This window comes from Otolemur garnettii, unplaced genomic scaffold, assembly GCF_000181295.1.
Source record: "Otolemur garnettii isolate 467f Iridium unplaced genomic scaffold, OtoGar3 scaffold00225, whole genome shotgun sequence".
In the NCBI taxonomy this organism is placed as follows: domain Eukaryota; kingdom Metazoa; phylum Chordata; class Mammalia; order Primates; family Galagidae; genus Otolemur; species Otolemur garnettii.
In genome coordinates this window covers 2,027,095-2,053,402 of record NW_003852620.1, presented here as the reverse complement: position 1 = coordinate 2,053,402, position 26,308 = coordinate 2,027,095, and the positions used below count along the sequence as shown (strand labels likewise).

The 26,308-nt window shown below is 48.0% G+C and overlaps 3 protein-coding genes and 1 pseudogene across 13 annotated transcripts; 3 read left to right on the top strand and 1 right to left on the bottom strand.

Annotated features, from left to right (window-relative positions):
- The first annotated feature begins 4,153 nt into the window (after positions 1 to 4,153).
- Positions 4,154 to 5,260, top strand: LOC100959932 (annotated as a pseudogene). Its single transcript, XR_002771100.1, has one exon. The product of XR_002771100.1 is annotated as a dnaJ homolog subfamily C member 8 pseudogene (transcript).
- A 1,454-nt stretch (positions 5,261 to 6,714) lies between these two features.
- SDR39U1 (short chain dehydrogenase/reductase family 39U member 1) lies at positions 6,715 to 9,991 on the top strand. Of its 4 annotated transcripts, none has more exons than XM_003801979.3 (6): positions 6,715 to 6,758; positions 7,067 to 7,173; positions 7,243 to 7,325; positions 7,962 to 8,083; positions 8,822 to 8,965; positions 9,252 to 9,991. In XM_003801979.3, exons 1-6 carry the CDS (start codon positions 6,743 to 6,745, stop codon positions 9,662 to 9,664), a joined length of 885 nt encoding a protein of 294 aa, XP_003802027.1. In that variant the 5' UTR covers positions 6,715 to 6,742; the 3' UTR covers positions 9,665 to 9,991. The 4 variants fall into 4 exon arrangements, with proteins under 4 accessions (XP_003802027.1, XP_012668291.1, XP_023363934.1 ...); XM_012812837.2 differs by having other exon boundaries at positions 6,742 to 6,758; positions 8,819 to 8,965; XM_023508166.1 differs by lacking the exon at positions 7,243 to 7,325 and having other exon boundaries at positions 6,742 to 6,758; positions 7,067 to 7,169; positions 8,819 to 8,965.
- A 444-nt stretch (positions 9,992 to 10,435) lies between these two features.
- Positions 10,436 to 19,894, bottom strand: KHNYN (KH and NYN domain containing). 6 transcript variants are annotated; one of them, XR_002771102.1, is made up of 10 exons: positions 19,451 to 19,894; positions 18,464 to 18,681; positions 16,849 to 17,975; positions 16,596 to 16,726; positions 16,418 to 16,514; positions 13,703 to 13,810; positions 13,394 to 13,495; positions 12,475 to 12,845; positions 11,197 to 11,250; positions 10,436 to 10,669 (listed from the first exon to the last, which is right to left on the bottom strand). XR_002771102.1 is itself a non-coding variant. In XM_023508165.1 (8 exons), exons 1-8 carry the CDS (start codon positions 19,764 to 19,766, stop codon positions 12,596 to 12,598), a joined length of 2,349 nt encoding a protein of 782 aa, XP_023363933.1. In that variant the 5' UTR covers positions 19,767 to 19,894; the 3' UTR covers positions 11,616 to 12,595. The 6 variants fall into 6 exon arrangements, 3 of the variants coding, with proteins under 3 accessions (XP_023363933.1, XP_012668289.1, XP_012668290.1); XR_002771101.1 differs by having other exon boundaries at positions 10,436 to 11,250; XM_023508165.1 differs by lacking the exons at positions 10,436 to 10,669; positions 11,197 to 11,250 and having other exon boundaries at positions 11,616 to 12,845.
- A 385-nt stretch (positions 19,895 to 20,279) lies between these two features.
- CBLN3 (cerebellin 3 precursor) lies at positions 20,280 to 22,585 on the top strand. 2 transcript variants are annotated; one of them, XR_002771103.1, is made up of 4 exons: positions 20,280 to 20,604; positions 20,928 to 21,047; positions 21,342 to 21,679; positions 21,956 to 22,585. XR_002771103.1 is itself a non-coding variant. In XM_003801978.3 (3 exons), exons 1-3 carry the CDS (start codon positions 20,305 to 20,307, stop codon positions 21,537 to 21,539), a joined length of 618 nt encoding a protein of 205 aa, XP_003802026.1. In that variant the 5' UTR covers positions 20,280 to 20,304; the 3' UTR covers positions 21,540 to 22,585. The 2 variants fall into 2 exon arrangements, 1 of the variants encoding a protein (XP_003802026.1); XM_003801978.3 differs by having other exon boundaries at positions 21,342 to 22,585.
- Positions 22,586 to 26,308: the final 3,723 nt, after the last annotated feature.

The window sequence follows — 26,308 nt, the reverse complement described above, 5'->3', positions numbered from 1 at the left end:
AAAAAAAAAAAAAAAAGTAGCCTCATCTTGCCTTCATTCTTGAATGGTCTGTTGGTGGACAATTCTGGTTTGGCAACAATCTTCTCTTTACCCTCATGTTACTCCCCTGGATTACATTGTTGCAGTTTAGGTGTCAATTGCCATCTAATTGTTATTTCTTTATAGATAACCTATCTCTTCTTTCTGACTGCATTTAATATCTCTTCTCTGTCTTTGTTTTTGTGGTTTTTACTATCATAGAACTAAGTATGGATTTCTTTTTATTTATCCTACTTGAAACTCATTTTGCTTACTGACTGAATCTGAGTATATGCACCTTTTATTAATTTGAGAAAACCATGAGCTATTATCTCACCAAATATTTTTCTATCCTATTCTGACCCCTCTCTTCTGAGATACAAAATACATGAGTCATAATTTCTTACTTTATTTTCCTTGTCGCATGCCCTCTTTATTACATTTTCTACCTTTTTTTCTGTCTCTGCTGCATTCTCAGTAATTTCTTCATTATCGAATAATCCTCTCTTAACCAATGCCTAAATCTATTCCCTGATAGTTAAACTAATTGACTAAATTATAAAATTGTACTCATTATATTTTTCATTTTTCTAAGTTTATATTGTTGTCAATTCTGCTGAGACCTTTTTCCTTTTGGGGGGGAGGGGGTTTGTAGTTGTCATTGTTGTTTGGCAGGCCCGGGCTGGGTTTGAACCAGCCAGCTGTGGTGTATGTGGCTGATGCCCTAGCCACTGAGCTACAGGCACTGCGCTTGAGATTTTTTTTCAATAGTATCTTGTCCCTTTCTCATGTTTTTCATTTCTCCTCTTTCTTAAACTTTTTTTTTTTTTATAAGAAACAGAATCTCACTCTGTTACCAGGGCTAGAATGCCTCAAACTAGCTCACAACAACCTCAAACTCCTAGGCTCAAGCAATCATCCTGCTTTGGCCTCCTGAGTAGCTGGGACTATAGACATCAGTCACAACTCCCAGCTAACTTTTCTATTTTTAGTAGAGATAGGGCTCTCACTCTTGCTCAGGCTGGTCTCAAAGTCCTGACCTCAAGCAGTCCTCCCATCTCAGCCTCCCAGAGTGCTGGCATTATAGACATGAGCCACCCTGCCTGGTCCTCTTTCTTAAACATCTTAAACGTGTTCATTTTATAGTCTATGTCTCAAAGTCCTAACATTTGAAATCCTTGATTATCTAACTGCTGTTTGTTGTCTCTGTTGACTCCTCCTCAGATGAGTTTGTTTCCTTGTGTGTTTTATAATTTTAGATTTTGTGTTCATGCTTGACAAGATTTTATCAACTGAAGTCCTTTGAAATGAAAGTGAGGGACGATTTTTGTATTCCCAGACTTTAATTCTTAAGTTAGAGCTCCCTAGGCCACACAGGTGACAATTAATCCAAACTGCAAGAAGGTAGAAAAATAAGATAACTTCTCAGAGAAGACCAAATTTTTATACAACCAATCCTAGCCAAAAGCAAAGCCTATAAAAATAAGTTTCCTGGCTCAGCGCCTGTGGCTCAAGCAGCTAAGGCGCCAGCCACATACACCTAAGGTGGCGGGTTCGAATCCCCAGCCCGGGCCCACCAAACAACAATGATGGCTGGAACTAAAAAATAGCCGGGCGTTGTGGCGGGCGCCTGTGGTCCCAGCTACTTGGGAGGCTGAGGCAGGAGACTCACTTGAGCCCAGGAGTTGGAGGTTGCTATGAGCTGTGATGCCACGGTACTCTACCCAGGGGGACAGCTTGAGGCTCTGTCTCAGAAAAAAAAAAAAAAAAAAAAAAAAGTTTCCTGTAATGGGTACAATGCATAAATTTGAGGTGAAGGGCACACTTATAACTCTGACCTGAAATGTACAAAAGCAAATTATGTAACCAAAATATGTGCACCCTTTTAACAGTCTCTGAAATTTAAAAAAAAAGTTTCCTAGTAACACTGGTTGCTACTAGGTGGGCTTTTTAAAGCTTACTTTTTCCCAAAGGACTCAGCCCACCCACATAGAGTGGGAAGAGAAGGTTTTAGGACCCAAGAGTTCCAGTCTTGCTAGGGTCTCAGGCATTGTCCCCTATCACCCAAGTTTCTGGGTTACTGAGACTGAAAACCATAAAGTAGTTGCTAAAGAAAAAAGTATACAGTGATACTTGTTTTTTTCTTTTTTTTCTTTTTTTTTTTTTTTGAGACAGAGTCTCACTATGGCACCATCGATAGAGTGCTATGACATCACAGCTCACAGCAACCTCAAACTCTTGGGCTTAAGCTATTCTCTTACCTCAGCTTCCCATATAGTGGGACTACATGTGCCCACCACAATGCCCAGCTATTTCTTTGTTGTTGCAGTTGTCCCAGACCGGGTTCAAACCCTCTCGCCTCAGTGTATGTAGCCAGCGCCCTACCCACTGAGCTACAGGCACTGCCACAGTGATGCTTATTAAAGCAAGGTAAGGAAGACTTTACTCAGGACTATCACAATAATTATAAGGACCACTGTAACAGGGTCTTGTAGTGAGGAAGAGAGATTGAGCAAACTCCAGATACAACATGGGCAAGTGGGAATTTATACCCAAGGAACAGGGTAGGGGTCAGTGGATGAAAAATTACCAAGAGGAAACATTGGGGTAAGGGGGATTTGGGCTAACTCAACCTAACAAGATTCTTGCTTAAGATAGGCCAGAGTGGGGCGGCGCCTGTGGCTCAAAGGAGTAGGGCACCGGCTCCATATACCGGAGGTGGAGGGTTCAAACCCGGCCCCTCGCCAAAAACTGAAACAAACAAACAAAAAAGGTAGGCCAGAGTGATCAGATATCAACTGGGGAATGATGGATGATGAGACAGCTAATCAGACATCAAGGGTGATCAGATAACAAGGTTGGGGGATTCTTGCTAAACTGGCTTACCAGGCCTTTTTTCTATAACTGGATTTTAACAAATTTTAGAAGTATACAGATGGGCCTAATGAGAAGTTTCAGAAGCCTGGCTAAAATTTGGCCAAGAAAAGAATTTCTGATAGCCTCAGTACCAAGGCACACTTTTTTTTTAAATGATAAATAAAGAAGGCTCAGCACCTGTGGCTCAAGTGGCTAAGGCGCTAGACACATACACCTAAGGTGGCAGGTTCAAATCCAGCCCAGGCGTGCCAAACAACAATGACGGCTGCAACCAAAAAATGGCCAGGTGTTGTGGCGGGTGCCTGTAGTCCCAGCTACTTGTGAGGCTGAGGCAGGAGATTTGCTTGAGCCCAGGAGTTGGAGGTTGCTATGAGCTGTGATGCTACAGCACTCTACCCAGGGGGACAGCTTGAGGCTCTGTCTCAAAATAAATAAATAAATAAAGGAGATTTCCTTTATCTTTTAGCTAACTTGGCAATACGTTTAAATGGAGGTGTGTTAAATTTTATCCAGCATATCCAGGAATTTTGTACTGGGAGTTTTTTAATACATAGGCCATTATGGTGTTCCTCCAATGTGTTTTTCAAAGATCACTCAGCCTGCAAGGTGTGCAGTAGTTTAGAGAAGAGAAACATGAAAAAGCAAAAGACTATTGCAGAAATGTAGGCAAGAAAGAATAATTTCTATGATGGTCGTGGTGGCAGAGATAAGTAGATGGATCTAGGAGATATTCGGTAAGTCAAATCAACAGGGTTTCAAACATCTGATTTCTTACAGGGGAAATCTGAGATGCATAGGAGATTTGGGAAGGCTTCTGTAAAATACTGGTAACTGAATTCAAAGTGTAGAGACGTGGAAGAAAGTGTAGAGTGGGATGAGAAGGTCCTAGGAGACTGGCACAGAGGCTCACACCTATAATCCCAGCACTCTAGGAGATTGAGGCAGGCAGATAGCTTGAGCTCAGGAATTTGAGACCAGCCTGAGCAAAAGAAAGACCCCATCTCTAAAAAAAAAAATAAAAATAAAAAAATAGCCGGCCAGGTATTGTGGGGGTGGAGGGGCTTGTAGTCCCAGCTACTCGGGGCTGAGGCAAGAGAATCGTTTGAGCTCAAAAGTTTGAGGTTGCTGTGAGCTATGATGCCATAGCACTCTACCAAGGATGACAAAGTGAGACTCTGTCTCAAAAAACAAAAGCAAAGAAGGTCCTAGCTTAACCATGAAAAGAATTTAGAGGAGGCATAGCAAGCATCAGAGATTGATGGCCTCATGGCTGCTTCAGGGAGAGATTTCAGGCTATGGTGGCAGCACAGAGGAAGCACTGACGACCTTCTTCAGTGAGGTCTGACAAATAGAGAAAAGAGATCCGGTTCTAACATCCAAAAATCAAGTAGAAAGACTGACCCCTCCCCCGTTCCTCTTCAATTTGAACCCATTTGAGGTTCTTCAGATAGATCCTGAAGTTACAGATGAGGAAATAAAAAAGAGATCTAGGCAGTTATCCCTAGTGGTGCATCCTGACAAAAATCAAGATGATGCTGACAGCACAAAAAGATTTTGAAGCCGTGGACAAAGCTTACAAGGTGCTACTGGATCAGGAACAGAAGAGGGCGCCAGATGTAACTCAGCCAGGAAAAGACTATGTGGAACACCCTGCAAAAGAGAAAAAAAAAGAAAGGAAGGAAAACCTACAGCTGTAGGGGAGGAGGATTCTGAGTTATTCAAACACGCAGTATATAAACAGACCATGAAACGCTTTGCTGAGCTGGAATTCAAAAGGAAAGAGAAAACAAAAAGATATATGAAAGGAAAACAACAAAGGGAAGAACAGAACGAAGCTCAAGAAAAAAGCCAAATGAGAAAGAATGGCAAAAAAAAAAAAAAACGTTGCGGAAAGTCAAGATGGTCATGTGGACAGCTAGTGAGACTTCCAAACAAATAGAAAGAAGAAAAACCAGAGACCACAGAAAGTAAAAATGGAGCTGTGTGAGTGACCTTCCAGGGTCACAACCACAGAACCTTCCCCCAGCTGTCTTCCTTCCTGCTTTGAAGGACTCATTCTTTCCTCCTACTTCTCCCCAACATAGAGTAGTATTTGCTTTTTAATCCATTTTGTTTTCAATATAATTTAATATTGATCACAGTAATTCTTTTGTACATTGAAATGAGGGCCTTAGTTTTAAAAAGACCTTCCCCTCCCCTCTGCCCCTAGAATAAGCAGATTGGAAGATGCCACCACGGGTGCTGCTTTCTCTTCCCACAGCCAGAAACTTGATGTTTTGTACTTTACCGAATTGTGATGGTTAGAATCTTCGTGTATAGTTTGTAGAAACCATCTAATTAAACACATTGCTTAAAATGGTGTTGCCCTTGAGAAGAGACACTAAGAAGGGTGCTTCAAGGAGGGTGGGAGGAAAGCCTGGCCTGTTGAACCCGGAAGTCGGGAGAACCCATAAGAATGTGGGTACAGAGTAACCTAGGTAACCAATGACCAATAGAAAGAGACAATCAATGACCAATAGAAAAGGACAATCCAATAGGCCTGGAGTCAGAGAGGCCAATGAAAGACTTGCAACCAATTTCAACTTCTGGGACTCTCCCACCTTTTCTCTTCCATGAGAAGGACTCACTTCCAACTCTATTTGAAAGTGCTTTCAACTTTCTCTGTTCTTCTTAAATAAAATCTCTCTTTGTTACCCTTAAACTTGTGTGGGTTATTTTTGTTTGCTATCCACCCTGCCTGTGCTGTTCCAGTTTCCATTTATTATTACTTTGCCTCAGTTGAACATTCTAGCTCAGCAATCAAACCAGGTCAACTGGCTTTGGGGAACCAAGACCCCCACCCCACCCCCAAAACCATGATTTCAGAGTCAAGCCTGAGCCACTTTAGCCCCTTTAACTTAGTTGCTTTCTTCTGGATGTGACATTCTTGAAAGCCCCCGATCAGGCAGGGAAGGCAGCATGGGCCCACAGAGCAGTCACTTGGTTCCCTGGTGCCGCAGTGTTTCACATGTGCTCTTCTGTCTGACCAAAGTGGCCCAAACCACCTAAACCTAGAGTGACCAGATTTTAACATCGGTAAGGCGGGACAACATGGCGGGAGGCGGGGAGGGGGCGTGGCAGGGGCGGGGCAGGGCAGGGCCTGACAACAATGCAAACTTTGATAAGCAGTTCTCCATCATCACTTCTCAGCAATTATTTGTTATTATTACAGTTTAACATTATAAAATTAACAAAAATAATATAAAACTCATATTCTGGCAAAATAGCCACATGGGAGCCAAAAACCGTATATTCCCTTCCTGTTCTCCCGCCCGTTCGAGCATTTTTTCCAAAAAACAGGACTTTTTTAAAACGCCGCGGGACACGGGACAAATTGTTGAAAAGCGGGACGTCTGGTCACCCTACCTAAACCTGTCCACTTTCCAAAGAACTAGCCATCTTCCATTCAACACCATGGTATCCTAGGTTGCGTTCATTAGTGCTAATATTCTTTAAGTATAATAAATTTTTATACTAAGAAAAAAAATACATAGCCTGAGAATCAGTGGTTCTCAACCTTCCTTTTATACCAAGAAAAAAAGTACATAGCCTGAGAATCAGTGGTTCTCAACCTTCCTAGTGCCGCGATGTATTTTCATTGTTACAAAGGGGTCGCAACCCACAGGTTCAGAACCGCTGTATTATATGAATATAAATCCAAGTCTCAGGCAAAGGCACGCCCAGTCACAACCTGTCTGCCCCCAATAAGAGCACGCTTCCCAGAATACGCATGCTCAGAGACGTCCCAATCGCGCGAGAGGTGGGGCGCGCTTTACGGCTGGCGCGGGCGCGTTAGGTCCTGGCCGCTATGCGAGTGCTCGTGGGTGAGGGAGGGCAGAGAGAGAGAGAGAGTTGGGGGCGTGTTTAGCCTGACATTGAGGGCTGGGAGGCCGTTGCCGGGAGGGCACTGTCTCTTGTCAGGCAGCCTGGCCTTGGCCTCCTAGCCCGAGAAGCCGAACCTCCCTAACCCCTGTGACCTGTGTCACCTCTGCTTCTCCGGGAGGGAAAGAGGAGGAGGGCGGAAGTCTGACGTCAGATGGGATGGCACCAGAGCAGGGGGTCACGAGCGGGAACTGAAAGCGCGCCCCTCCCCGCCTTCCGGGAACATAAACAATTTGTGTTTTCCGATCAGGTGGTGGGACGGGCTTCATTGGGACAGCCCTAACCCAGCTGCTGAAAGCCAAGGGCCACGAAGTGACACTGGTCTCCCGACAGCCTGGGCCAGGCCGGATCACGTGGGTATGTCGGTCCTCTGGAGGCCTGTGGGAGGCGAGGGGCTGGCAGGGGACACTGTGCTTTTTCTGACAGGATGAGCTCGCTCTGTCGGGGCTGCCTCGCTGTGATGCCGCAGTCAACCTGGCTGGAGAAAACATCCTCAACCCTCTCCGAAGGTCAGTCCAGGCCCTAAAATTGGTATCCTCCAGAGCAGAGCTCTCGAGAGCGGGTCGGACTCCGACGAGAACTTGCGAACCCGTGCATGCATGGAGGTGCCCTTGGAAACTAAGCCGATATCCCACACTACTCATTTTGCCCACTGCACTCCCATTTGCCCCTCCCTGGTCAGCCAGTTGACTGAAGTCCTCACGTACAACTCGGGGCATACTTTCCCTCTACAGGAGACAAGTACGGTTTGTCTTGAGACACAATTCAGGGTTTTACTAGAAATGGATATGGAACCCTCCCCAAAGAGAGAGGGAGGGATATATGCATGGATGTATCTGTGGCTTTGGGGGGGGGGGGGAACAAGGCCTCAAGCTGTCACCCTGGGTGGAGTGCCATGGCATCACAGCTTGCAGCAACCTCCAACTCCTGGGTTCAAGCGAGTCTCCCGCCTCTGCCTCCCAAGTAGCTGGGACCACAGGTGCCCGCCACAATGCCCTGCTATTTTTTGGTTGCAGCCATCATTGTTGTTTGGCGGGCCCAGGCTGGATTCAAACCTGCCAGCTCAGGTGTATGTGGCTGGCGCCTTAGCCTCTTGAGCCACAGGCACCAAGCCTCTGTGGGTTTTTTCGATGTTTCTCCTGCAGGTGGAATGAAGACTTCCAAAAAGAGGTTCTCAGCAGCCGCCTGGAGACTACCCAAATGCTAGCTAAAGCCATCGCCAAGGCCCCACAACCCCCCCAGGCCTGGATCTTAGTCACAGGTGTAGGTATGCCCCCAAATTAGCCAGGGGGAGGGTAGGGGTGCCCAGTGAGAGGATAGTTCAGGACCTCACCCCAGAACACTGGTCTTTTCCAGACACAATAACTTCCCAGGCCCTTGAGCCATGCATGTTTCTCCTAACCTTTGGATACTTTCACTGAGAAATGGAGACGCTGAGAGAAAGAGTGATGCCACTGCTCCTAGTGCCAGAGAAAAGTCCATCTACTCCCAAGTCCCTTGCTTCTCACACTACAGTTCTTTGGGAATAGAGTTCCTGATTGTTGTATGTCACCTTTAGGACCACATAATTGCAAACAATTATTATGTGCGCACAGGTCACTTTTTGAAGTACTTTATATATATCACATCATTTAATTCTCACAACAACCCTATGAGGTAGGTGCTGTTATTCCCATTTTCAAAATGTGAATTTCCATACAGAGAGGTTATGTAATCTGCCTCTAGTCACTGGGTTAATAAATGGCAGATCTAAGATTAAAACTCAGGCACCCTGGCACCCAAGTTTCTGTTTTTAACCACTGTACTCTAGCAGCCTTTAAGTTTAGCCCTGCAGCCAAAGGAACAGATCAGGTTATGGAGAAGCTCAAGGGGAAAATATTCATGGTTCTGTCTTCACATGGGAAGATGTAAAGGGCCAAAGAGGATAGGCCAACGAGAGCTTCCACTGCAAAGAGCCAGGCAGGACCAAGGACACCAGGGCAAATGCATGCTATTCTCCCGGCAGCTTACTACCAGCCCAGCCTGACAGCAGAGTATGATGAAGACAGCTCAGGAGGGGATTTTGACTTTTTCTCCAACCTCGTAACCAAATGGGAAGCTGCAGCCAGGCTTCCTGGAGATTCTACACGACAGGTGGTGGTGCGCTCCGGTGAGAACCAGGGGCCTGGGTATCAGGAAGTGTTAGAACATCTTCTCTGGGTTGGGGGAGTGGTAGGATCAGGGGAGCTGAACCTACAGAGTATAAGAGTATGCCACCTCTTCTGGCCAACCTACAAACAGGAGAATAGAAGTCCCAAAGAGAGCCATACCTGACCGATACCCTTCCACTTAGCTGGATCAGCATGAGGAAAAGGGAATCTGAGAAAGTGGGAGCGTGAGTAGGGCTGCTTGAAGACTCAGGGGCCTCCCTGTACCATCTCTCTTGCCTGCTCTAGGGGTTGTGCTGGGCCGTGGGGGTGGTGCCATTGGCCACATGCTGCTCCCCTTCCGCCTGGGCCTGGGGGGCCCCATCGGCACAGGCCGCCAATTCTTCCCCTGGATTCACATCAGAGACCTGGCAGGAATCCTGACCTATGCCCTTGAAGCAAACCACGTGCAGGGGGTCCTGAATGGAGTGGCTCCAGCCTCCACCACTACAAATGCTGCATTTGCCCATGCCTTGGGTGCTGCCCTGGGCCGCCCAGCATTCCTCCCTCTTCCTACTACTGTGGTACAAGCTGTCTTTGGGCGAGAGCGTGCCATCATGCTGCTGGAAGGCCAGAAGGTGATCCCACGGCGGACACTGGCCACAGGCTACCAGTATTCCTTCCCAGAGTTAGGGGCTGCCTTGAAGGAAGTCGTAGCCTAGGTAAAGAAGCACATGGCAAGGGCCTGAGTCCTGTCCCTTAACAGAAGCTTCGTGGTTAGACACTGTAGATAGGCTCAGTTACTCCTGTGTGTGAGATCTGAAGCCATCGGATTCTTAGGGATTCCTCCTTCTTATTTGTTGTTCCATCTTATTTAGCTGAGAGACTGTCCAGTCTCAAGGCCATAATCTCTTCAGGTTGGGGCCTTAACCTCTTTGACTTCTTGTAGAAGGATTTCCAACCTTGCTGTCCATTGCTTCCCTGCTTCTCCTTTAAGCTGTGTAGAGAATGCTTTGCAGTTTAAGCAATAAAGATGAATGATCTCACTAGCCTCAGCTAATCTCTTTGACCCTCCTGGAATTAATTTTAAGGAATGTCACTCTAGACTCTTTCCCCTACATGGGGTTTTGAAAGTTGTAATGGGCAACATCTCTCCTCACCATCTTCCCTTCTTAGTCTCTGTTGCCAAAAGAGCTGGTCATAAATTTGGGGTATGAGATTATGGTGAAGGTAATGATTAAAAAATAAGAGATTCACATTGTGTATGTATCAAAACATCACATGTACCCTATAAAGACATATCTATTATATACCCACAGTAATTAAAACTTTAAAAAGAAGAGAAAATGATCCATTTCCAGTGGGTTCTGTAATAACCCTGCATGCCTGTCACAGGGTGCCATTAGAATGCCAGCAGAGGAAGAGGTGAGGCCCAGGAATAAGTCAGCCTTCAGTCTGTGTCACCAAATGGCAATGAATCAATAAAGCAATCACATGGTGTTCAGTGGTCCCAGTTTATCAAGCTGCAGCAGGACAAAGCCAACATCTCTGCATATAAGAAACCCTGGACTTCCCTCTCATCTTACTAATGAACTTCAAGCAGACACAGGGCCATATAGCCACTTCAGTTGACCAGAGCCTTTAGCACAGAAGAGGAGAAGATAGCTCTGGCCTAGTGCACACCCATCATCACTGAAAGTGAAAAGGGTAATCCAGAACTATAAACCCTATCAGGGAAAAAAAGTCAAAAGTAAGTTGTGATTATCTGTCATACATTGACCAGAAGTACTCCCAACCCCAGTTCAGGCCATATTGACCAATCTCCTTTCTTCTCAGGGGACTCAGTTGTCTCTGAGTCATTGTTATCTCCCTGACCAGCCTGTCTCCAGCACAGCTGCCTCCAGCCCAGGTCAATACAGTCTAGTGGTATAAATCACCAACAGGGGCAGAAGTGAAGACACTAGCACCCAGGGACCCTCTCCATCATCATTCTGCACCTTATGCACAATTCAACTCTGTGCCACTTAGAGGGAGGCAGAAGTCAGAGCCTGAAAAGGATTCTGTCCTGGGACTCCCTGCAGGGCCAAGATAGAACAAAACCCAAAGGCACCTGTTCTATTTCTTTAGTTGACTGGCTCTGTATTGTTCCTAGTGGAATAACTGGCCTCAAAGGGGAAAGTGATAAAAAAGCATATTTGGGCTGCACTAAAGGAAGGACTCTTGGTTAATACTGTCCACATAAGCAATAGGCTACCTTGGAGGCAGTAAATTCCCAGGTACAGGACTTCAAGCAGACACGGGACCATGCCTATAGGAATCAGAGTGGAGAAAGCATCTCATGATGTGATAGCAGAATTGTTCTGGTGGCCAATCACATGCCTTCCAACAATGACTATATAGTTTTCATTTGCCAGATAATTGGATTATCTACCACAGCGGTTCTCAACCTGTGGGTCTCGACCCATAGGAACTGTATTAAAGGGCCGCCGCATTAGGAAGGTTGAGAACCACTGATCTAAAACCCCTTGGTTCAACCTCTATAAGCCCTCCCATCCCCATATACACACAAAGCAGAAGTGCATCTTGCTTTATGCAACGTATGTCTAATGTAGCAAAAATGTTAAGACAGCACATTAACACTGTCAATCTGTTCAGCAAGTGCAACTAACCAGGGACTTTGTGATACATTTATTAGTCTGTAAACACCCTTGAATGCAAAGGAAGAGCTGCCATTTACAGGAACCCTGAGAGTATTTTGGTAAAGCAATTACCCCTAATTTATTTTCTAAATGTAGATTGAGAGGTTACTCAAAAAGGATGCAGCCATTATAGGGCATGTTATACTGAGGACACAGTGCTAAAAATCTAGGTTGTGGGCCCTGGAGACAGAGGACCCACATCTCTGAGGTTTGGGTTAGGGAGCCTGTATGGCCACAGGCAACCACCTAAGACGTGGTCCAAGTACCTTTTCTCCAAGGAGCTTTCCTCCATGTTCTCATTTCTCCTCCCAAAAGGAATTTTTACCCCTGATTTGTAGACAGAAGTAAAGGCCAAGCAGCTCAATCAGGGTCACAGACAAGCGCAGCTAAGACCAAAAGCCAAGTCTCTCTCTGCCTTCTTTACCAGCTCACTGCTACCCTCCTGCCACCCAGGCCACATGACACTGTAGCCCTACCAGGGCTCAGCATTCCCTCCTCTCTCCCAGGAGCCCGGCCAGCCCTGGAAAGCATCCTGTTTTCTGATCATCCAGAGAAGCATCAGGAGGAGGAAAGGCTTAGCTTCCTACCACCTCTCACCCACCCTAGCCTCTTCCCCAATTCAGCCCCAGATCCCAGACTTACCCTTTTCAGCACCCCCAGTCCCTACAGAAACCCATACTAAGGCAAAGTTGAGAAGTTAAGACTGAGCAGAACCCCTGGAGAGCTGGCTGAGGTCCTGACTTGATGTCAGGTCACTTTATGGACCTGTACTCAAAGTGCCCCAGGAAAAAGCATTCTTCACACTTAAATGCTCTTCCTTGGTGCTTCCTTACCCAAAGTACCAACTCAGAGTGAGTCTGGGTCAGAGTCTGAGCAGCAGAGAGACCCTCACAGCAGGGGCTGAGCTGGGAGAGGCTGGAGTTGATAGGGCTCCAGCCAGGAGGCAGGTGAAGCTCAGAAGTTGAGACTGAGCAGGGCCTCAGACAGTTGGTTAATGTCCCGGCAGTATGGCTCCCGCTGCAGGATGAAGTCTACTTTGTGATCCTGACCCCAAAACACCTCCAGCAGTTGGCGACGGAGCCGCTCTGTCTCCCGGGTCTTCCGAATGCCACCACTGCCTTTTTCCTCTTCTCTCCCCTGCTGCTGTTTAGCATGTTCTGCAAAGCCCTTGGAAGTTTTCTGAGCCTTAGAAATCTCCTGTGTCCTGAAAAGAAACAGAACAAAAAACACTGATAAGCATCCTGGAGGGAAATTAGACCTCAGTGGGCCTCCTGGCTCCTGTCTTTCCTATCCCTGTCTCTGGCGAAGGAATCCTGAAGTTCCCTAAGCTGACCACTTAGTGGCAGCATCAACCCACATTTGAAGGGGAGATGGCCAGCTCCTCTGAAACCAGGAAGGTGAACCCTGCCACTACTGTAAACTAGTTCTAGTCCTAAATTTATCACTTACTTAATGGTCCGGCAGAGGGTGTACTGAATACAACTGGCTATCCATACAAGCAAATAACACCACCGAAAACACAGATTAAAGGAAACAGGAAGCAGGTGTTTCCCTCCCAGTGAAGAAGTTGTGTCAGGATTCCCTGGAAAGCTTTTAAAGGGAGACCCCAAGCCCACTCAACCTACTGCCTACTCAACCTTCTGTGATGAAGAATTAAGCTGACCTAAATTGAGGTCACACTTCACCCAAGTCTACAGGCCTGCAGAGAGAAAGCCAGGGCTATGGGCTGCCTGTGGTAGTCTGGGGCATTACCTTGCTGGCTTCTTTAGGAACTCATCCAGAGTGGGGCCATGTCGCCCCAACGGGTCATCAGGGACCATGAAGAGGTTTCCCACAAATGTAAAGGGCAGCAGGCTAGACGTGGAAAGACAGTGTGTGGTCAAAGCAGGGTACTCGCCCACCTCCCACACAGCTGAGATCAACACCACCAGAAGCTGCTGGCTACCATCCTTCGAGGCAACTTCAAGCTCCCTCCCAGAGTTCTCACCGGTAGACAGAGCAGAGCTGGTTTTAGAGAAAGGTCTGAGTCCGTGCCCTATTTTCAGGGAAGGGCTCCCTCACCGCTCTCTGATGATTGCCATCCACTTCTCGGACTCCTCTGCCAGGTCCCGAAACTGGTCATTGGAGACAATGATCCCATCGGTCTCTTCAGCCAGCTTCACCATGAACCTGTACCAAAACCAAAGCAACCATTCTGGGATTCTCCAAAACCCTGATCCCAGGTGTTACTGACTCCCATGACCCACTTCTGGTGATGAACATCTGCCTCGCCCTCATCTTGACCCAGGCACAGGTGACTAACTAGACGCTGGTGCCATGGGTTACAGAGAAAACAAAGGCGATGCAAGGTGGTCTTCCAATAGCATCTCATCCACTCACCACGATCTTCACTCAACACTCCCTTGTTACTGACAGACAGTAAGATCTGGCTCTATCTTCCACCCTGCCCCACCAGTTCCTTACAAGTCCGACATGTTCTTCTCTGGAAAGCCTTCCACTCTGTTCCCTTCCTTTCTAGTCCCATCATTACCACCTTAGTAATGAATATCTGAACAGCCTCCCAACAAGGGGGGCTCCCTCTAATCATTCATCACCCTCTATCCTCTCCTTCCCTCCCCCAAGAAAGCATGCTCTTTTCTACACAAAACTTCCACATTGGCCCTTTGTCCCCTGAAGAAAGTCCACATGCCCAGCCCTGGTAGCTGAGGCCCTTGGAAACCCAGCTTCAAGTCACCCTTCCAGCCTTCTCTCTCCCAGGATTCCCTAATGTACCCTCAACTCCAACCAAAATCAATGCTCGGATTACACCCGGGTCTCCAAACAAGCCCTGTGCTGTCTGACTTCCATGTTTCTCAAACTGTTCCCTCCATTTGTAAGGTGCTTCTCAAACCTTGCTAATGAACAGATTCACCAGGGGAACCTCTAAAAAAAATAGAAGCCTGGTTACTACTTCAGTAATTCTGATTTCACAGGACTGGGGCAGAACTCATGAGGTGATGCATGGTGTTTTTTTTAAAGCTTTAGAAACAAGGAATCCAAGCCATCCCACATCCTTCTCAATAAAAAAACTCATCACAAATCTCTCCTTTCCCATAAAACAACAGCAAGAAGAGGATTCCCTTCCCTCTGAGGTCTTGTAATGTTTGATTTATACTTTCTTTTTTTCTTTGAAGTTAAGAATCAGGTCCTTTGCCAAAGAAATCAAAAGCAAATTTAAAAAAAAGAAGAAGAATCTGGTTTCTAGTGTTCCCACCTCCTCTTACACCTAGTGCTAAGTGGGCAGTTGGATTTGAAAGGTAGTGTGGCATAGAGTTTGGGAAATAAATTCAGGAAATGTCATATAAATGTGTATCACATACTTATGGCAAACAAAAGGTTCTTTTCCAGTCAATAAGATTTTACTTTTATCATGTTATATTGTATGTTGTTTAGCAGCCTTCAATCAGTTGATCTATACTAGCACCACTGTGCTTATTCACAGCTACTGGACAAAATTCTCAATTCGTATTGTGTTATTTGCCCATCAGGTCCTACCCAACGGCCCAGACACATATGCCTTTAAAATTCATTAAAACTGTCTCAATCCTCAGTCTCAGTGCTGTTTCAATCCTGGTATGGAAAGATGACTCCTTATCTTGGTAATCTGTGAAATCTAGACATAAAACAGAATAGCACTGGGCAAAAGCAAACTGCCTTTCTGTAGAACACATTTACTTAAGGTATAAAAGGTATTTGAAAAGACAAAGTATAAAATTACTGTGTTCTAGAAACTAACGTTTTAGAACTGAATAATATCCTAAAGTATAAAGAAATTGTAAAATTTCTTTTTTAAAAAATTCTTCTAAAAGAAATGAAGGTTAATCAGCTTGTTGGTTAATTAGCTTTAGAAATCTGTGCATCTCCCCACATCACATAAGCATGCTGTGGCAGAAGTGTGCCCTGTGTTTTTCATTCAAGCCATCTAGCATCTTTGAGATCTAATTTGTCTTTTCCAAAGACAGTTATCCACTCTTAATCTGTCTGCACATCTGCAGAATGGACATAATGCCCTCTGCCACACTTGACTGGGCCATGCAAAGTTAAAGTTAAGAGAGACTATCACTGTACTTCCACCTAGCACCTTGAGTGAGGCAGGCCCATACCTTACCTTCTTTAGATATTGACAAGGGGAGGTGAATAATGGAGGATGGCCCTGCGACAAAGAGGTTAATTCACGAAGAGAAAGATCCACAGTCAAAGTCAATGAGTACTGCAAATTTGGGGCTCAAATTCAGATCTTCCAATTCTAAGTCCAGTGATCTTTCTACTACACTATGTTTTTTATAGTCCTATTATTCTTGGATTGTGTTTCTTCGTTTTACTTGTTATTCTGAACATTTACTGTGGTTTTATCAGAATATTTAAGTTCCTTGACACATTTGGAAAGTCAGGTTATAAGAAGGCAACTATCAATTATTTACATCACTCCCTTTCCCATTCTTCTGTTAATCCAGTATTTTCTAGATAATAAGGCACTAGATAAAAGAGGCATGATTTAGTCTGATGAGTAAAGATTGAATAGTGAATGTGCAAACACAGTTGTCTACAGTCTGTCTCATCTCACCCACAGGGCAGGTTTACCTACCCAGTCATAAGGGCATACAGGCAAACAACTGGCCTCTTTCCCACTACTGAGGCTTGGAGACAGCGGAATGGTCAGGAGCATCTCTCTCTCCCCCTCAGTCTCCTCTTAGGTTCCTTGAATATTAAGCTTGGGGCCAGGAGAGAAGCCAGTACCTGTCATCATAAGAGGAAATCCTCTTGCCATCCATGACTCGCGAGGGGGTGAGGGAAAGCAGGCTGAGGGAGTATAGCTTTTGTAGGAAGTGACTCTCTAGAAAAAGAACACAACAGGGTTCTCTTCAGGTTGGAGACAGAGCCTACCCCAGGACAGAGAAGACCAGGCGCAACTCACCTCTGACCTTGGAATCCTTACTGAAGCGCCACTGAGGCACAAAGACAGTTATGTCACGGTGGCCACGGTCCCAGAAGTACTGCACAGCAATGGCAATGCCCCGGCTGGAGAAGTAATGCTGGAGGCCATGCCTGCAGTGGGAAGAGGTCACTCTGGGGGCCCAAGAGAGGGCCTGACAGCCTGGCTGCAGGCTGGCCCCTCAGCACATGTCCCCATGGTCCTCCCTAGGACCTTAGCCCCACCGGGTACTCACACCATGGCTACGTTGCTGCCATCAATGACAATATGACGGAGGTCTGGCTGGCCAGGCACGTTGGCAAGGCAAAGGGTGAAAGGATCCTGTAGTGCCTCCTGGAAACGCTGTGTGCCAGTCACTAAGTTGCTGCCCCGGGTGCCTCGTTTCCATGGAGACCCCCGACCTCGAGCCCCAGCCTGCTGCTTGTCTGCCCTGTCTGCCCTGTCTGCCCTGTCTCCACAGTGCCATGGGGGTTCTGGTGCAGGTGGAGGGCTAGGCACTCTTGGAGGTGAGGCTTGCCCATTGTGCAGCCGCTGGAGGAGAGAGGCTCCCCGGGGTTGAGCTGCCCTCTGATAGGGGCCATGAGCGCCAGGAGGAAGACCCTGGACACAGACACCTCCTCTTTCCTGGGGCACCCTCTCCTTCCCCAGGGCCTTCCCTTTCAGGGGCTCTAGCTCCCTTGCCCCTTCACCCACTAACTGCGGCCTGAAAGCCACGTCTTTCTCCCAGTCCTCTTCCCTAGGCAGATCCTTCCACCCCAAATCCATCTCCCTGGGCCTGCTCTGTTTCCCTTCCTCCTTCTTCACAGCATAACTGTCTCCCTTCACTACCCTTGAATCTCCCTGCCCCATAGACCCAGTGTCCAAGGACTCCCTGCCTGCACTCGGGTAAGTTCTGACTTCCTGGCACTGAGCACCCAGCATGCCTGGGTTCCTCCCATCCCAGGGAAGTGCTTGCGGACCCTGCTCCCTGGATACCTCCTGCACCAGACTCAACAACTCCTCCTGGACAGCCAGGGGCAGCTGCAGCAGGGCCTCTCTGTGGGCATCTTCCCAGGACTGCAGTAAGGCAGAAAAGTCTCTCAGTACCCCAGCAGACTGAGAGGCTCCCAGGGACGGCCCCAACTGAAAATCCCAGCTCAGCCTCTCCACAAGCTCCTCCACCCGGCTCTGAGCCATGACAAAGGCCTCAGCAAGGCCACTGATCATCAATGAGCCAGGCGCTCCTGGCACCAGGTGGGCTGACGTGCTCCAGGCCAGACAGTCAAGAAAGAAGCCCCGGGCTCCCAGGAAGACACAATGCAGCTTGGGAGGGTAGTGGATTTCATCCTGCAGCTCTGGGCTACAAAGACCCTTCAGGTACTCCTGTCAGGGAAAAGGTCACAAAAATGAAAGTGCTGGAATCCTAAGTGGCCTGACCATCCCTGCAGGCTCATTGTTCTTCCCCCAAATTCCAGGATGCCTGGAATATTTATGTGGAAACTGCTGTTATTCCCATTTTATAGATAAGGCAATTGAGACTCTTTCATTACAAAGCTGGTAGGTGGTGGAGACATATTAAAACCCTGGCCTCAGTGAACTCTTTGGTGAAGCCTGGGGTGGTGGGAGATATTATCTCTACTTTCCCCAATGGCACAGAGTGATTTATTCCCAAACTCTGGCAGAACCCGTGCCATCATCGCAAAAATTAGGCCAAAACTCCAAACAAAGGTAGAGGTGGGAAGTCCCTCAAAGCTCAGGTGCATTCTGGTTGCCTGCAAGACAACCAAGAAATGCAGATTCTCCCCAGCCCCCTCCTTCTGCCTCCTGAGGCAGGAGTCCTTGGTCCCTGGAAGCACCATGGAGGTGGTCACCTTGGCTCTGCTGGCATTTTCTTTGGGGCCCTCCAGCTGCAGCCAAATGTGAGGGTTCTGCGGACAGTCCTTCGGGAGGACGGTCATGCTCACGCGGAAGATGCGCTCCACATGCAGTTGATGCTGCTGCACCTTCTGCTCAGCCTCAGCGGACACCGCAAAGCGGTCTGGGGACAGGCAGCCAGCCTCCCAGCTAGGCATGGTTGCTTCCCCCAGCCCTGAAAGAGGAGAAGGCCGCTCAGAGCCTCACTGTCCCCTCAACCCCAATCCTAGTGTCCCAGCCTCCAGCAGCTAGCAACAGGTTGCACCTAGTTTCAGTTTTTGTAAACAACCCAGGGAGGTAACGTGCAATTGAGTCCATCTGGCGGGTAAAGAGGAAATATGTCAGATTATTGGGAGGCAGACCTTCTCTCCCGAGAGGAAGTCATGAGTAAACAAGGCTGTCTATCTGGGATGGGAGTCTGGCCTTCGGAAAAATGACCACAGCCGTAAGCAGGAAGAGGGTGGAGGGTGTTCCACCTCGGTCTGGAGGCCAGAGGGAGTGGACAGGTGACGAAAGTGTCCGTCTCCTACGGATTTTCCAACCTCCGAATCCAAGACGGCCTCTTAAAGATAAGTTCTCGCCAGGGTCTTACATTGAGAGGTCCTCTGGGGCCCCTTGTCTGCCATTTTCAAGGTTCTAGCCACTCCCACCCCTCCCCCAGCCGTCTGCAGTCCCCCTCGGTCCCTCCACGAGCCACACCCAGGGCCCAGGACTGCCCACAGCCGACCCTGGCCCAGCCGCTCCCAACGCCGCCCCCTGTCCCCAACTCCCAGGCGTGGGGGAGGGGAGCGCCTTCCGCCAGCACAGTCACCTCCGGCCAAGGGTCGCCAGGTCGCGCCGGCTCTTCTCGGTACCTGCTGAGCCCCCAGCTTCACCCGCGCCTCCTCCCCAGGGGACAAGGGCAAGGGTGCCCGAATTTGGGCGGGCTTTCCCGGGTTTCTCACCCAACGGGGACCTCTCTTCTCCACATCTCAAAGTGTTTTTTTGAGTCACTTCCTGGCCTGGGGCGGAGTCAACGGGCTCCTCCCGGGGCTGGGCCTGCACGGGGCCCGGCCCGGGGCCAGGCTGCGCGCTCGCTCCTCCCCCGCGTCCCCGACGGCCGGTGGCCAGTCCCCGCGCACTTCCCCGCCAGCTCCACGTTGATCTCCCAGTCTCTCGGGGTTGTCCCGCGCCCTGCGCAGCTCTTTCCCGGGAAAGAGGAACCACTAGTTGAAAGTTGGTCCCCTCAGATAAAGATGTGGAAGACCAAAGAGGGAACATGACTGGCCCAGGGTCACCAGACAGTGGTGCTCATGTCCCAAGCACTTCCTACCAAAACAATCGTGGGAAAAAAGACCATCCCTTTCTTCCAACAAATGGAAAGATGCCACTGAGAAGGGCGGTTGATTTGTGAGAGGGGTTGAAGAGGGGAGGAATGAGGAGGAGGGCTCGGCCACAGGCGCAAAGCACACATTCTCCTCTCATACACCCGTGTTCTCCATCCTCCGGGTCCAGCCTTCAGTGTTGTCCTATCCAGACGGCTGCCCTGGATGTAGCCTTCCTGTAGGGCGGCTTCATCTCTCCTCTCCCTCCCAAAGCCCAACTGCTATCACTTCACACTCTGCCAAGGAGGAGGAACTGCAGTGCCAGCGGGAGGAACTGAGTGGGAGGCAGGGCAGAGCGGTGGGACACAGAGAGGTATGGAGAGAGGGTACTGGGGGGTGGACCTAGAGAGGGCTGAGGAGCAGAGTGACCTTGGGGAGAGTTGAGGAGAGGAGCAGAAACGGAGAGGACTTGAGGGCTGCAGAGCCACTCAGCCATGTTGGGAGCAAAACCGCACTGGATACCAGGTCTCCTGCCCAGCTCCAGGCTGCCCTTGGCTCTGGTGCTTCTGGCCTTGGGGTCCGGGTGGGCTCAGGAGGGGTCAGAACCCGTCCTGCTGGAGGGTGAGTGCTTGGTGGTCTGTGAGCCTGGCAGAGCTGCTGCAGGAGGGCCTGGGGGAGCAGCCCTGGGAGAGGCACCCCCAGGAAGAGTGGCATTTGCTGCAGTCCGAAGCCACCACCATGAGCCAGCAGGGGAGACCGGCAACGGCACCAGTGGAGCCATCTACTTCGACCAGGTAATCCCCCTACCTCTGGCTAGGGTATCTGGAAATACCCTGCAAGGACCTGGAACCAACTATCCAAACCCATTTTGTTATCTTCAGACTTTAAGAAAACAGCTCCCTACACTGTTCCCCAACCTAGCCAGTTTCTCCTCCACCCCATTCACATACAGACCCCTCCTTACCTCCCCCCCAGGTTTCCTTTGAATCCATATATTCCTCTTCAATACCACTTGCCACTCCTTCTGCTCCTTACTTGCTACCCCTGTCCCCAATCCCAGTGGTATCCTGGCCACAGGCTTCGCCTAGCCCCATTCAACAGGATCTGCTTTCCCCAGGTCCTGGTGAATGAAGGTGGTGGCTTTGACCGGGCCTCAGGCTCCTTCGTGGCCCCAGTCCGGGGTGTCTACAGCTTCCGATTCCACGTGGTGAAGGTGTACAACCGCCAAACCGTTCAGGTGATCTGAGCCCTAGACTCCATTCCCAGCTCAGGAGAGAGGAGGGGGAATAATTGGAGCCCAGCTGATCCCTGGGCAGACTCTCCACTGATCTAGGTCCTGGGGGCCAGGAGCAGGAGACGAGCAGACCTGCCTAGCAGAAAGTATAGAGAATGGTCAGAGTCAATGCTGGCCACCCCTCAGCCCTCCCAGGAAAGTCCAGTAAGCCCCAGGTTCCCCAGTGCAACCCCTTGGGAAAGTGAGGGTCCTGAGCTAAGGGCTGGGACATGCATACTGACTGGGCTCCTCTCCCAGGTGAGCCTGATGCTGAACACATGGCCTGTCATCTCAGCCTTTGCCAATGATCCTGATGTGACCCGGGAGGCAGCCACCAGCTCTGTGTTACTGCCCTTGGACCCCGGGGACAGGGTGTCCCTGCGCCTGCGTCGAGGGAATCTGCTGGGTGGCTGGAAATACTCAAGCTTCTCTGGCTTCCTCATCTTCCCTCTCTGAGGGCCCAGGGAATCTAACCTCTGACCACTGCCTTCTGCCCTCTCCTGCCCCAGAAACAGCATCTTTGTGGCAAGAGAGGGGCTCCCTCCAGCTTCCTGTATCCCACTTCCTTGCATGAGACCCTGTGCCAAACACCCAAGGTAAATAGAGAAAAGTAGAGCTGTGGCATTTCTGGACCTGGCCCTTCCCACCCGCCCATAGTTGCCTTCCCAGCCACCTGCTGCATCTCTTCATCTCTGCAGCCCTGGGTCAGGGCAAGGATTGGCAGATAGGGAGGCCTGCACCACTTTGTAATCCCTGCTTCTCCTGTCCCCCACCCCAGCTTCCTGCTCAGTGCTATTTGGGGACAGGTGGCACAGGTGAACCTGACAGGCCCCCAGATGGGCCCAGATGGACTAGCCTCAGCATACCTGCAGGCTTCTTCCTGTGAGGAGTGCCAGCATCACAGATCTCCAGATCTCTGCCAACACCATCAGAAGCTGAACCAACACCATATGGGGCAGAGCAGGAGGCTCAGCCACAAGCAGAAGTGTGGGAGGGCTGGTAAGGCAGGAAGCGGGGGGGATGCGCCTGGCCTGAACATGGTCAATATTCTGGATTTGTATGGGGACAGCTGGCAGGGAGGGACCTTGGTCACACCTCGGTGTCAGGTCCCAGATGGACTCTGGCCCTTACCTCCCCATCCGAGACTTGGGTGTGTGTTGTTTGCTCTGGCTGAGAGCAGAGCTGGGAGAGGGTGTACAGAGCTGGAGGTGGGGGTAGAAGGTGACATGGGGACCATGGAACACATCAGTGACCATGCACCTTCTTGCTTAGCCACTTCCTGCAACTGCTTCACCTTGGAAGTCTGAACTTCAGTCACTCCACACTCTGCCACCTCCTTCCTCCCAGCTCTCACCCAGTTACTTGCCCTGTGCCTGTCCCAGCCTGTTCCCACCATCTCCCTTCTTTCTCCTGATCCATGCTGTCTTATTCTCCTTCGTAAGCTTCCTATTATCTGGGATTCTGTGATTTACCACTTCAACTGCTCTCCCCAGTATCATAAACTCTCTCTGTCTCTCATTTGTATGGTACTGTCCCATTGGCCCAGCACAGATGAATATTTAAATAAGGTAGGTAGAAAATGGCAGTTGACAAGACACTACAGGATTACTAAAGAGACAAAATGCCATTATCGTTTGGATCGGGGCGTATAGGATAGAAGCAGTTATTTATAGATAAAATAAGTATAAAAGTATACATTACAGAAAAATTAAAAAGATGTAGCAATGTTCAGTTAAATAGGAAGTACCAACGTGAATTTGTGATTTAAAAAAAAAAAAATGGCCAGGAACATTGGCTCACATCTGTACCCTCAGCACTTTGGAAGGCCAAAGTGGGAGGATCATTTGAGGCCAAGAGTTCAAGACCAGCCTGAGCAATATAGCAAGACCTCCATTTCTTTTTTTTTTTTTTTTATTGAGACAGAGCCTCAAGCTATCCCCCTGGGTAGAGTGCTATGGCATCACAGCTCACAGCAACCTCCAATTCCTAGGCTCAAGCAGTTCTCCTGCCTCAGCCTCCCGAGTAGCTGGGACCACAGGCGCCCACCACAACACCTGGCTATTTTTTGGTTGCAGCCGTCATTGTTGTTTGGCAGGCCTGGGCTGGATTCAAACCCGCCACCTTGGTGGGGTTGTACGTGGCTGGCGCCTTAGCCACTTGAGCCATAGGCACCAAGCCAAGACTTCCATTTCTTAAAAAAAAAACTAGAAAAATTAGCCAAGTGTGTTGGTGGGCACTTGTAGTCCCAGCTACTTGGGAGGCTGAAGCAGGCAAATCACTTGAAGCCAGGAGTTTGAAGTTGCAGTGAACTATTATGGTGCCTGCGCACTCTAGCCTGGGCAACAGAGCAAAATGTTGTCTTGAAAAAAACACATTTTTTTTCAAATTTTGTCACTAACATAGCATAGAAACATCAGAACAATTTGATATGCATTCTTAATATCTGGATCTTTGCCCCAAATATTAGTCACCATTAAAAAAAAAAAGGCTCAGCACCTGTGACTCAAGCAGCTAAGGCACCAGCCACATATACCTGAGCTGATGGGTTTGAATCCAACCCAGCCCCACCAACAACAACAATGACGACTGCAACCAAAAAATAGCCAGACATTGTGGCGGGCACCTGTAGTCCCAGCCACTTGGGAGGTGGAGGCAGGAGAATCACTTGAGCCCAGGAGTTGGAGGTTGCTGTGAGCTGTGATGCTATGGCACTCTACCCAGGGCAACAGCTTGAGGCTCTTCAAAAAACAAACAAACAAACAAAAAAACCCAGCCCTGGGGTTCCTTGGATAATACCTGTGTGTATGCTATAAATAACTCTAAGCCTCGAACATGTTGTTGATGATGAAAAGCGAACATAGGCCAGGCACAGTGGCTCACTCCTGTAATCCTAGCACTTGGGAGGCTGAGGTAGGTGGATCACCTGAGCTCAGGAGTTCATGACCAACCTGAGCAAAAATAAGACCCCCATCTCTAAAAATAGCTGGGCATTGTGGCAGGTGCCTGTAGTCCCAGCTACTTGGGAGGCTGAGACAAGAAAATCATTTCAGCACAAGAGTTGGAGGTTGCTGTGAATGAAGATGCCACAGTACTCTACTGAGGGCGACAAACTGAGACTGTCTCAAAAAAAAGAAAAGAAAAGAAAAGAAAAGATACTTCTTAAATGTACAGTGTAAAGCTGAAAAGATAAAGAAACCAATTTGAAGAGAAGCCCACTTGACATGCTTTAACAATTTTATTATCACAAGGAAAATAATATAGTTAATTAGAATATGTGAATTTTAAAACTCGGGCAGTCTATTATGACATGTCATGAGAAAAAAGTCACTTAGGCCAGATGCAGTGGCTTCTACTTATAATCCTAGCACTCTGGGAGGCTGAGGCAGGAGGATTGCTTGAGCTCAGATGTTCAAGATCAGCCTGAACAAGAGTAAGACCCCCATCTCTACTAAAAATAGAAAAATTAGCCAGGCATCATGGTGGTCGTCTGTCGTTTCAGATATCTTAGGGGGTGAGGCAGGAAGATCACTTGAGTCTAGAAGTTTCAGATTACTGTGAGCTAAACTGATGCCACAGCACTCTAGCCTGGGGGGCAACAGAGTGAGACTTTGACTCAAAAAAGAAAGAAAGAAAAGTCACTTAAATGTGCTAAAAGGTAATTAATATACTGAATGAAGAAGAGTGAATAAAATGGGTTAGGTTTAGTTAAATATGATAAGTAGAAGAGCATAAATATAACAGATACTTAGACTACTTGCAAGGTACATTTTACTTGTCTTTATCTGTATAAATAAGGCGGGGTAGATATAGAGAACTATGAATAATTCTAGAAAAAAATCAGAACCGTGCCAAGAATGAAAGGTACTGATCAGCACCACTTGGTCATACTTTGCAATTCCAAGATGATAAATCCATCAAATTTCTCAAAAACAACTGCTCACTGCTCAAACTTGATTGTTCATCTCCTAGAACATAGGGCCTCTGTATTACCTTACTAATTACAGTGAGACATAAATAAGGTAAAATGATTAGGATGAGGTTTGGCTGTAATGGTGAAACCCAAAATATGAATAGCTTTAGCAAAATAGAAGACTGTGAATAGAGTCCAGGGACAGATGGCAGGTTTATGATCCCCCCAAGCCCAGTCTCCCTTCTTGCTATTCTGCCATCTTTAGCATGCCACTACATGACCCGGGATGGTCCCTTGAGTTCCAGCCATTATATTAGCCTAACAGCCCCCAGGAAGGAGGAGGGGACAAAGGGCACACCCCTTTTCATTAAAGAAGCTTCCAGAAAGGTGCACTCAACATTTCTGATTGAATGTCATTGTCTATGGCCATACACCCTGAATGCGCCCAATCTCATCTGATTGAATGTCATTGGCTAGAATTTAGTCACACCTGGCCACACCAAGCCAGGGAGAGAAACTAGGAAATATGGTCATTATCCAAGCAGTCATGTCCAGCTCAAAGTCAGTAGTTTTGTAAGAAGGAAGGAAAGATTGGAGATTGGGGAAGAAAACTAGAAGTTTTTCAAAATGTAAACAGGCCAGATAAATTTTTAAATAATGATATGAAAGTTTACTGTATTAGTTTTCTATTGCTGTCTAACAAATTTAGTGGCTTAAAACAACACTTGTTTATCTCACAGTTTCTGAAGGTCAGAAGTCCAGCAGGGCATGACTGGATTCTTTACTCAGTGCTTCACAAGGTCAAAAGCAAGGTGTAGGCAGAACTACCTTCCTTACTGGAGGAGAATCCACTTCCAGAGTCATTTAGAATTTAGTTCCTTACGGTTGTAGGACTGAAGTCCCTAGCCCCTTCCACCTCTGAGCCAACAACAGTGGGCCAAGTCTTTCTCTGGTTTGCCCTTCTGAAGTCTCTCTGACTTCAGTGGAGAAAGTTCCATGAGCTTAAAGATTCACATGATTATATTGGTCCCACCCAGATAATCCAAAATAATCTCCCTATTTTACAGTCCGTGTCCTGAGTTGCGTAGGTAAACTTCCTTCTTCCATGTAACATAACGTTCACAGGTTCCAGGGATTAAGACATGGACATCTTCAGGACATGTGCCTATCGTAGTCATTTAAGTTAAAGATGACAAAATGTAAACTGAGAAAAGGCATCCAGTTATAATGCACAAAATGCATGGAATAAGTATGGGCTTAAACAATTCCCATGACATACAAGGTAAATACCAGGTCAGGTTTTTTTTTTTTTTTT

Coding starts and splice junctions, on each gene's coding strand:
- SDR39U1 (XM_012812837.2), top strand. Junction 7,174..7,242: donor GGCCAGGCCGGATCACGTGG/GTATGTCGGTCC, acceptor TTTTTCTGACAG/GATGAGCTCGCTCTGTCGGG. Junction 8,084..8,818: donor GATCTTAGTCACAGGTGTAG/GTATGCCCCCAA, acceptor CTATTCTCCCGG/CAGCTTACTACCAGCCCAGC.
- KHNYN (XM_023508165.1), bottom strand. CDS start 19,766: ATGTTCCCTCTTTGGTCTTCCACATCTTTATCTGAGGGGACCAACTTT. Junction 16,515..16,595: donor TAAGGATTCCAAGGTCAGAG/GTGAGTTGCGCC, acceptor TTCTTTTTCTAG/AGAGTCACTTCCTACAAAAG. Junction 12,846..13,393: donor TTCCTAAAGAAGCCAGCAAG/GTAATGCCCCAG, acceptor GTTTCTTTTCAG/GACACAGGAGATTTCTAAGG.
- CBLN3 (XM_003801978.3), top strand. CDS start 20,305: ATGTTGGGAGCAAAACCGCACTGGATACCAGGTCTCCTGCCCAGCTCC. Junction 20,605..20,927: donor GAGCCATCTACTTCGACCAG/GTAATCCCCCTA, acceptor TGCTTTCCCCAG/GTCCTGGTGAATGAAGGTGG. Junction 21,048..21,341: donor ACAACCGCCAAACCGTTCAG/GTGATCTGAGCC, acceptor CTCCTCTCCCAG/GTGAGCCTGATGCTGAACAC.